Source organism: Orycteropus afer, unplaced genomic scaffold (genome assembly GCF_000298275.1).
Source record: "Orycteropus afer afer isolate SDZICR_OR568_19922 unplaced genomic scaffold, OryAfe1.0 scaffold00060, whole genome shotgun sequence".
Classification (NCBI taxonomy): Eukaryota; Metazoa; Chordata; class Mammalia; order Tubulidentata; family Orycteropodidae; genus Orycteropus; species Orycteropus afer.
The window spans coordinates 8575973-8587370 of record NW_006921647.1 but is presented as its reverse complement, the minus strand read 5'-3'; the positions used below and the strand labels follow the sequence as shown (position 1 = coordinate 8587370).

General features: G+C 41.8%; 1 protein-coding gene across 1 annotated transcript in view; it reads left to right on the top strand.

Moving 5' to 3' along the window:
• The first annotated feature begins 1300 nt into the window (after positions 1–1300).
• UBXN2B (UBX domain protein 2B) overlaps positions 1301–11398 on the top strand; it is a 50413-nt gene continuing 40315 nt past the window's right edge. The window contains exon 1 of the mRNA XM_007939490.2: positions 1301–1384. Within this exon, the coding sequence (XP_007937681.1) occupies positions 1301–1384 (84 nt within the window). The remainder of the gene's footprint in view (positions 1385–11398) is intronic.

Sequence of the window (11398 nt, the reverse complement as noted above, 5' to 3'; positions counted from 1 at the left end):
CATCATTGCATTTAGATGGCTGCTTGCAATCTTTTAATATCCCAGTCGCTACTCGCCAAAGTAGGATGTGGAACAATGTTTTTGTGTAGTATGTTATGCCAGTTGAGCTTGATGTCCCCTGCAACTATGGTCCGGAGCCCACAGGTCCAACTACTCGCTCCCTCTGGGTAGCTGGCTGTGGCCAAGAAGTGATTACAACCTTGTCCCTTGTCAGCTCTAGTATGTACCTTGGAATTCTTACAGAACATACAAGTACACTCATAGAAACATTGTCTGCCAACCCTGTACATGGTCTTGGGCACACTTCCCCCTGCATTAAAAAAAAAATAAAAGAGTAGGACCCGACTCATAGCAACCCCTCCTTGGGTTTCCGAGGTGATATCACTACAGAAGTAGATTGCTCAACCTTATTGCCTGTCCACCCATCTGTTGTTGTTGTCATGTGTCATGGAGCCAGACCGGACTCATAGCGACCCCTCCTTGGGTTTCCCAGACAGTATCACTAGGGAAATAGACTGCCCAACCTTCCTTCCGAGTAGAATCTGGTGGGTTTGACCCACCAGCCTTCTGATTAGCAGTCCAGTGCCTTAGGCACTATGCTACCAGAGCTCCTCCGTCCACCACCATCTATCCACCTGTATATCAATGTTTGCCTTCAATGGGAACGCAATACTGTGTGTGCAAAATAGTTCATCTTTGTTGTCTGTACCTCCCATGCACCTTATGTCTTTCTCTTCCTCGGTGCCACTCATATTTAGTACATTGCCCTTCTCTTCACCCACGTCAATACTTGTCTCTACCTATCTAACAGTGTTTCCTCCACCCCTGGTAACCAACAAAGAAAATTTCCTTCTACATATAAACCTTTCCTTGACTTTTTACGATACCTCCGTTAATTTCTTTTAAGGAAAAGGAAACAAAACAAGTGGGCCGAGGGACAATCCTGGGAAGACTACAGAGGACGAGGGCGCGCCTTGCGAGGTTGCGGAGGCAGGGCGCGAGGGTGGGCGCTCTCGGGACAGAAGCGCGACGGTGAAGAATTCTGGGGGTCGGGGTCGCGCGAAGAGCTGGGGAGCACGCGGGGGATAAAGGCTGCAGGGAGCAGGGGCTTGCGAGAAGGGTCGGTAGCTCTGAAGGGTAAGGAAGCCGGGTTGAGTATGGGCGCGCTCCGACTGAGAGCGGCTCCGCCCCTCCCTGTAGGGGCTAGCAGCGCAGCTCCGCCTCCCCGCGATTGCCAGGCAACAGTCCCAGAAGTCCCAGGGGAGGTGCGTTGGAGGAGGGTGCAGGCGGTAGGCAGAAGATGGCGGAAGGCGGCGGTGCTGAGCTCAACCAGCAAGAGCGAGAGTCTTCCGTGCCGCGGCCCCCGAGCGCGCGGGACTTGCAGGTGAGGCGGGCGGCGGAGGGCTGGGGTGGCGGCTGCGTGTCAAAAGCTGATTCTGGCTTCGGCTGAGCCTCCCCAGACCTTTTGTGGGGACAGAAACCCTGGCGCTGCGGTCTCCCAGAGGCGCTCGTTGAGCGGGGATGGTCTTGGAAACAGGTGCTGGAGCCCCTCTACTACTAGTGTCTCCTTTACCCACTCCATGTTACAATTTGTTGAGACTGAGAAGCAACTCAGTTGAGACTGGCATGTCGTGGGGACATTTGTGCAGTCCCCTGTTTCTGTTTCCTGTGATTTAGTGCAGAAGAAAGCTTACTGTGCCCATAGCAGATCAACGGACGCTTCAAACCAGATAGCGGGTGTGCTGCTTGCCCCTTGGATGCTGTTCTGATTTGATTATTTATATATAAAAATGATTCCTTTTTATCCTGTAGCTTTTCTGTTTCAAAGGGGTGAACTAAAACCTTTCATCCTACAGCTGTTCAGCCTAGTTTTAAAAGCTGCAGTCTATGAAAGTTCATGTAAGAAATGTGATAGGACACTTTAGCTAACTAAATACCAGTTTAACAAATAACTGCTGTACCAAATAATTACACCACTTTGCTCATTTAGGTCTTTAAAAAAAAAATTCCTTATAAGATCGTTTTTAAAATTCAACAGGTAAATGTCTTGAAGTAGCTATAATTTTTTAAAAGGGAGAATCCACAAGATTCGGTACAACAGTCCTATATTGCTGTATAATAATACACTTTTATTATACGTCCTTAAGCAAACATAACCATTTGCCATGTAACATACTACTTAACTGCTGCCATGGAGTTGATTCCAACTCAGTGACCCTATTGCTATCCTATTACACAGAGTTGAACTGCCCCATAGGGTTTCTAAGGCAGTACATCTTTACAGAAGCAGACTGCCTTATCTTTCTCCTAGGTGGGCTGGTGGGTTAGAACTGGCAACATTTGCTGAATGTTTTAAGCACTGCCCCACTAGAGTTTACATACTGCTTAACTTCAGGGAATGCAAAGATAAGTAGGACTCCAAATGTATAGTCAGTGCTGAACACTGTAGAGGTATAGAAGATGGGTCAAAGAGACTACCTTTTGAAAGACTACAGAATTTTTTGCAGAAATAGGATATGAATATATTTAACGTAATGTTTTAGGATAGAGCAAGATTGAATGCCACAATTAGCAGTGCAAACCAGAAGGCTGGCAGTTCAAACCCACCAGCCACTCCCTGGAAGGAAGGTTGGGCAATCTACTTCCATAGTGACAACCGCCTCAGAAACCCAAGGAGGGGTCGCTATGAGTTGGGTCCAACTTGACAGCACATAACAACAATGACAACAAATGCACAATTTGGAGAATGGAGAAATCAGAGATGAACCTGATGTAGTATCGTTCTAGTGTTAATTCAGTAGTAATAATCAATCAAGGAACAGGAAACTATCATCTACCTCATTTCTATCATAGACCTTCCTCCTCCCATTGCCCTCGGATCAGTTCTGACTCATGGTAACTCTGTAGGACAGAGTAGAACTGCCCCTAAGGGTTTCCAAGGCTGTAATCTTTATAGAAGCAGAATGCCACATCTTTGTCCCAAAGAGCAGCTGACTGGGCGGCTGGTGGGGCCGACCTTTCACTTGGCAGCTGAACACTTACCCACTGGGCCACCAGGGCTCCTTTGTATTATAGACAGAGATTACTAATGAGACAGCCTGAGGTGTTGGGGAAAAAATGGAGTTTACTGTCAGACTGACTTTGGTGTGCATCTTGATCTTGCCATTTAGTAGTTGTGTGAACTTAGGAAAGTTTCTTAACCTCTCTGATCCTCACTGGGAGCTCTGGTAGCATAGTGCCTAAGGCACTTGACTGCTAACCAGAAGGCTGGCAGTTCAAACCCACCAGCCACTCCTCGGAAGGAAGATGGGGCAGTCTACTTCTGTAGTGATACTGCCTCGGAAACCCAAGGAGAGGTCGCTATGAGTTGGGTCCGACTCGACGGCACATAAAAACAACAACTGAATCTCACTGTTCTCATTTATAAACTGGAGGTGATGTTCGTGGTAGTAGTGTAAGGATTAAACAATGTCTATAAAGTCTATATGCACAATCCCCATAGTATCCTGGAACAGTATTTGCATGATAAATATTTAGTTCCTTCTCCTTTAATAGAGGAGCTCTGGTGGTGCAACAGTTAAAAGCATTTGGCTGCTAACCAAAAGGTCAGTGGTTTGAACCCCCTGACCTCTCTGTGGGAAAACAATGAAGCAGTCTGCTTTTGTAAAGATTTACAGCCTTGGATAGGTAGATGGGAATATACCCAAGACCAAGGATAGAGTTAGCTGAAGGTGGTCTTATATGTACTTAAGCTACAAAATTGTCCATATGCATTACAGAAATAACAGAAGACAAGGTTGGAGTACCTTCTCGGAGACAACCAAACATCTTGAGGGAGAGAATCACTGGGCCTGCAGGCTTGGGACTGTAGCCTTGGAGGGCATCATGCTTAATTGGCACAACATAGTACATAGAAATCTTGTTCTACATCTTCCGTTTTTGAGTAGCAGCTGGGGTCTTAAAAGCTTTTGAGCAGCCATTGGTCCCCTTTTGTCTGGAGCAAAGAAGAGTGAAGAAAATCAAAGTCATTTGGAAGCAATCCAAAGAACTAGATGGTGCCTGGCTACAAATGCCAACCACTTAGAAAGGGATTAAAATTGGAGATCCTGGATAGAGTGGGAGGAAAAGTGTGGAACAAAATTCAAAAACACAAAAATGACCGGAATTACTGTCAGATAGAGACTGGTGGAACCCCTGAGACTATAGTCTGGGTTATTCTTCAGGCCTGGAAATGGATTCACTTCCATGGATTGGCTCTCAGCCCAATGGTAGAAAGACCTACAAGCAGCACACCTACCCCAGGGATATGCACCCACCTACCCTAGAGAGGTACACCCTTTAGATCTTTCAGCCATGAGACATCAGAGGGGCAGCATTCACTCTATGTGAAAGCTGGACAGACAGGAATGCTTAGATAGAAGGGCACAGGGAAGAGGAGGGGAGCTTTTTATGGTTGGGGATTGTAATTGGGGTCATGAAATCAAATGTGCATGAACTGTTGAGAGTAAAACAAATCTGCTTTGTAAATTTGCACCCAAATCACAGTAAAAAAAAATTTAAAAAAAAAGATTTACATCCTTGGAAACCCTATGGGGCAGTTCTGGTCTGTCTTAAAGGGTTGCTGTGAGTCAGAATCGACTCAATGGCAGGGGATTTGGTTTTTTTGGTTTTCCTTCAGGGAAGAGAATACTTTCACTAGTTACTGCATTCCAGTTTGTTCTGACTCATGGTGACCATGTGGGTCAGAATAGGTCAGTGCTTCGTAGGGCTTTCAGTGGCTGATTTTTCAGTAGATTGCCAGGCCTTTCTTCTGAGGCACCCCTACGTGGACTCTGTTGTTAGTTGCCATTGAGTCAAGTGACTTCTGACTTATGGAGACCCCATGAATGTAGAATTGCTCCATAGGGTTTTTAAAAGCAGGCCTGTCTCCTGAAGTAGGTTCAAACTGTCAACCTTTTAGCTAGTAGTTGAGCACTTAACTATTTGCCCCACCTGGGACTTGAGTGGACTCTAGTTGATCCTATTATCATTAAAGTTAAAACTGTAATTTGATATCCTTTCTAATTTAAATCCATTTCTTCTTTTCATGAGAAAAATGAAAACAGTTTGGTTAATGACTACCCGATACCAGGGAAATTGTTTACAAACTTAACCCATTGCATCAATATATGAATAATATTGTCAAATATTTTGGTAGATAATGCTAATTGTGTGACTACTTTTGCTTCCACCATCATTTAGAAGTTGGATTTTTTTTTTTTTCTTCCATCTACTTTCTGCTTTGGTAGGTAGGTAACTGATTTCTTTATGGTTGTGATTTGGTGTGTCAGATACATATTTAAGTATTGATAATCTTTCCTTTAGAATTTAATAAGAATGTGAAGAACTTGAAAAGAAACCTGAAAACAACCAAAGTGATGACCTATCAAGAAATAAAGTATGTATCAAAGATTTAAAAGGATTGGATAACATTATTCTCCCCAACTAGTTTCTTGGATTTTGATTATTTATGGATTATCTTGTTAATGTTTAATCTAGCCATGCTCAATTTAGAAGTAAACCAGTTAGTACAATTTTCGGTAGACATTTAATTCCCTGACAGCTTGTTCTAAAAGTCTTTCACAGTGTTGTAGAGGAAAAGGATGGTGTCTTACTAATTAGAATAAGCAAAAACACCTGTAAGTAACTATATTTTACTGTCATGCCTTGGAGGGTTTGTGGGCATCTAAATCTGGGGGCACTGTCCAGGTGCCATAGAGGAAAGCTGTGTAGTTGTCACCCAGAAGACCTCCCTGCACTATGAACCACACACTTAGAAATTACAGACTTCAAAATCTCATTGGGATATCAAACCAAGAGTAGATCTCTGTGGCCACCTATATTCCCTCAAATTGGGAAACATTCAGTGGGCAGCATTTGGAGTGGGAGCATTAATTGCAAGACTAAACCTAAAAACCTCCTTAGTTATCAGTTGTGTATCTCAACATTTTCAGGAATCTTTGTCTCTTCTGATGCCCCTCAGTCTATCCACAAACATAGGTTTAACAATTATTTAAAGTACTAAATTGTATACTTTTGTCCAAGTCTTTCTCCAGAATAATATCAATAGTTGCTGTTTTTAATTCTATGCTTCTATTTAGGTTGAAGTTAGTAGGATTAGGGATAAATTTGGTACTTTAGGGTTGGAATTGGACTTGGTGGGGTGAGGCAGAGGGTGGAGAACAGAACAAGAATATCAGTGAGTGTGTTAAAATTGCCATAGATCCCATTATTTGATGTCATTATTCCATATCCCTAGTTTTCAACTTGAGCTTGTATCAGAATCATTGGGAAGACTTGTTAAAACAGATTGCTAACCTCTACCCCCAGAGTTTCTAATTAAGTAGATGAATAGAAGTTGTTGTTGTTCACTAGTTCTTGTCAAAAGTGTCAAATGTTGATGCTGCTGTTCTACACAATAAACCTTTATTATCCCTCTGGCAATTGTACTATTATTATTATTATTATTTTTTTTTTTTATTACAGGAGCTCTGGTAGCATAGTGCCTATGGGATTTGACTGCTAACCAGAAGGCTGGCAGTTCAAACCCACCAGCCACTCCTTGGAAGGAAGATTGGGCAATCTACTTCCGTAGAGACACTGCCTCAGAAACCCATGGAGGGGTCGCTTTGAGTCGAATCCATCTCGACGGCACTGAGTTTGGTTTGGTATTGTTGTCCATACTTTTCATCTTCGGATGCATGCTTGGTTTTTCTCTCCAATTACTTTGCTTTCAGATTTCTCTTCAAGTTCTTCACATTTCAAATTCTAGAAGAAATGTTATCAGTATTTATGTACTTTAGTCTTTCTGTATTATTAAAATGTCTTCATAATTAAATTATTAAGTGTATTTGAATTGCGGGACACTCTGTCACGTTAAGTCATGGTACACATGTTTTTATCTTTTTATTTGACTGAGATTTTTTGCTGTTCTATTGGTTTTGACCAGTATTTAGATTTATTTTGATCAATTTAAATGATTTCCTCCTCTATGGTACTGTGTTCTGGCTGTCTCCTTCCCCTTACCTGGATCCTGTCAAATTTCTTCATAATATTTGCTAATGAATTTAATAAATCTTGAGGAGGACAGAATCACCATCAGTAGGCCCAGGCCTATTCTTGCGAGGCCAGACATGCTGCCTTCCTCCAGCCCTTTCCCCAACCCTGACACCAGCCACTCCTCCCGCAGCACCCACAACCTCTCTGCTGGGATCGATAATTCCCTGCAGTGGCCACACGAAATTCACAGATTATGAGGTATATTAGGGAAGCACCAGGCTACAATTCAGGTTCAGGAACAACACTCAGTCTCTCTCAGCCCGCCATCTCTCAGCCAACAGTCTCTTTCAGTTTTTCTCCCAGCAATGTGTGCCTTTCAATGTCTCTCTTTCAGCAATGCATGTCTCTATGCAAGTGCATGTCTCTCAGAAGCGTGTTTCTCTCAACAGTACATCTTTCGCAGGCAGCAGTCAGAGAGACTCCTTCTGCCGCTAGAAGGGCTCCTTTTGAACCTGGCAGAGTGACCGCAATCCCCAAGCCTATACACCTGAGAGAGAGCAAAATTCCCAGAAGATTGCTTCCTGCTGGTTCAACAGAAATACCCCAGGTGGATAACTTTAGCAATCAGGAGCTACTCAGTTGCTCACAGCAAATTCCACCACTGAGTTTACAAAGACTTATGGCTAGCAAAGCCACACTATGTGATTTACTATATTGCATAAAGATTTATTTCTTGCCCAGGCCCATCTCCCCTGTTTGTGTTTGGTGGGGAGGCAGAAGACTCTTCTCCACATGGTCACTCAGGAACCTTACCTATGATGTGCTTCACCTTATTGTGACTCTGCCCTGAACAGGGACCTGATGGTTCACTATAGGGAGGGAAGAGAGGGCTCACCTTGGAGGTCTCCCAGGCCATTCACTTCTTTGCTCACATCTACTAGGAGGTGATGTCTGATGTGTGGGAGCCAGGATACAGAGGGGAACATTTGTAATACTTGCTGAGCACACTGTCTCTACCACGCTGCTTCCCTGCTTTCTCCACTGAAGGAGGTTATGCCTGTCATAAATAATACTCTAAAATTTTCTGATCTCCCAACCCTCCCAATAGCATACTTAATGTTTCAAGACCAGCAAAACTGGTGTCTTTACGAAATACATGCTTAGTGAAATGTAGCCCACCAGCACTTTCAGAATTATATTCATTTCATATGAGGGAAGGATAGTGAAAAGGGCACTGAATCAAGAAGCTGGACATCTGTGTTCCCTGCCTAGTTCAGCCTCGCCCACGTGGTGACATGCGGCAGTCTCAGTCACCTTGTCCATTAGGAGCCAGACTAAATGATCTCTTACATTCTGTCCAGCTCTAACACCTGTAAGTTTATGAAGTAAGTTCAAACGTAGAGTTGATCAATTATAATAGCATTAATATGTTTTATTCTTCAGAGTCTTTATCATTCAAACTCTGTTTTTTCTTCCAAATGAGTATTTCAATCATATATTCATATTCAAAAAGGAACAGAAAATACACAGAGTATTACTGCCAATTTGCTTGAAATGTGAGAATTGGCTTTTAAAATAGAATTATTTTTTGAAACTGTAACAGTTGATAGAATTAGTGATTTTCTTCTTCTGTTAAGGAACATATTCCTCTGTTTATTCAAATCTTAAAGCATAAAATAAGATGTAGAACTATGTATAGCAAGTATAATCTCAGTTTAAAAACCTGTAACTATATTAATCTATACATCTGTATCTATTTCTACCACCCATTAGTTTCTTCCACAGTTTGTCATACTAAGGTGGCTTGCATGTTGCTGTGATGTTGGAAGCTATGCCACCAGTATTTCTGATATCAGCATGGTCACCCATGGTAGACAGGTTTTAGCAGAGCTTCCAGAATAAGACAGAAACAAGAACAATAAAGGCCTGGCAAGATCTACTTCTGAAAGTTACTCACTGCTCTTGAGTCGAGCCCAACATAGTGACCCCTCCTCAGGTTTCTGAGGCAGTGTCACTACCTTCCTTCCGAGGAGTGGCTGGTGGGTTTGACTTCTGGTTAGCAGTCAAATGCCTTAGGCACTACGCAACTAGAGCTCCTAGACAATTAGCCGATGAAAACCATGTGAATCACAATACAGTATTGTCTGATACAGTGCTGGAAGATAGCCCCCTAGCTCGGAAAGCACTCAAAATATACAGTACTCAACGAGAGTGGACTCAAGCATATCAAAAATCTGAAGGGGGACAACAGTGGGGTTTCCAGGAGTCAGAGCCTACTCTGTGGTAACAGCAACAGTATATTAGTCTATGATTCATATTGTGCTGTAATTTTCAGAATTTGTTGAGTGCTTGTTTATATTAGAAAACCATTTGGGAAACTTAAAACCTAGTGTTATTGTTAGGTGCCATCTAATCAATTTTGATTCCTGGTGACCCCTTGTGACTGTAGAACTGCCTCATAGGGTTTTCTGGGCTGTAAATCTTTCTGGGGGCAGATCTCCAGGTCTGTCTCCCACAGAGCCACTGGGTTGGTTCAAACTGCCAACGTTTCAGTTAGCAGCCAAGCACTTAACTGTTGTATCACCAGGAAAAATAGTACGAGTAATGACAATATAATGTTTTATATAAACGTCATTAAGGAGGTGGCGTGTCTTATGAGAACTTAGAATAGAAAGAGAACATTTGGTTAAGAAAATTGGAAAAGACATTGTGAAGGTGGTTAAAATGGACCTTTGAAATACAGATAACATTTACATTCATGGGCATAGCATAAAAACAATTTATAATATATATATAATACTATATAATATATATAATATAATATATATATAATGCAGTATATAATAGGCTCAAGAGAAAATCCACAGAGGAATGCAGTTTTGAAGAGATTTCAGGAAAGTAATATTTCTGAAAACTTTGAATCCAAGTAGTCAGAGTCAATGTGTTTCTGTCTGACTGTCTGTCTGTCTCATTTGTTAGGTTTTGTTTTGGGAGGACACAGAGAAAAGACCATGAGGAGATACAGATAATATTACAACAGTGGGCTACAGCATAGCAATGATTGTGAGGATGACGCAGGACCAGGCAGTATTTCATTCTGTCATACACAGGGTCACCATGAGTTGAAACCAACTCAGTAATACCAAACAACAACACAGGAAAAAAGAAATCTTGGGAAAAATGAAACACTGATCGAATTATTGTTAAACGTGCCTTGTACAAACAGTATTTAATTCTTAAAACAACCCTCTGAGGTAATATGTGACACTGAAGGATAAAGGAGCTAGGACTCAGAAGTTAAATTATTTCCCCAAGATCACACAGTAAGTGCTGAAGTTAGAATTTGAATTCAATTCTTTTAGATTCTCCCACAAAGCCACTGGGTGGATTAGAACCTCCAGCTTATCACCTAGAAGCTATAGCACCGGGACTCCTTTTATAATTTGAATTTTTAGCAAAACTGCCATGTTAGAAATATGAGAGTTGATTGTATATGTATGGTAAGTGAAAAACCAAACCCACTACCATTGACTCAATTCCGACTCATAGTGACCCATAGGGTTTCCAAGGCTGTAAATCTTCACAGAAGCAGATGGTGTCATCTTCCTCCCACAGAGCAACTGGTGGGTTTGAGCCACTGACCCTTTCGTTAGCCAAATGCCTTAACCACTGTGCCACCAGAGCTCTTTGTATATGTTTGGTAGTAGGGGTAAAAATATTAGAAAGGGAAGATAAAGCTTTTCATTTTTGTTTTCTTGTATGTATATGTATGTTTTAAAGGTAACAGACTCTTCAAAGAATTAACTTTGCTTTAATTCTTCACTGTTAAGGGGCAATAGTTTTCATAGCTTATGCTGCTAGAAGGAGCTCTGGTGGCATAGTGCCTAAAGCATTTGACAGCTAACCGGAAGGCTGGTGGTTCAAGCCCACCAGCCACTCCTAGGAAGGAAGATTGGGCAATCTACTTCCGTAGAAATGGTGACTCAGAAACCCAAGGAGGGATTGCTATGAGTCAGGATCCACTCGACGGCAGTGAGTTTGGTTTTTTGTTTTATACTTCTAGAACGAACACTATCTGTCTCAGCCCCAACACTCAAAAAAATAAAAAAGATTGTCGGGCTGGTTATAATTGAATTTAAAATAAGGGAGCATTCAGGAAAATTTTCATGTTATCCAAAATGTCAAAAATGGGGAAAAATGATTCTGAAATTTTTAGATTACTTTTTAAAATTCCCATTCCATGAATGAATACAGTTCTGTTATTACAGTTTGTAGATAACCAGCCATTTATCTATAATGTGTAATTTTGTAATACTGCTTTTTCAAAAGATGTATCTATCATGTACATTATTTATTTGGT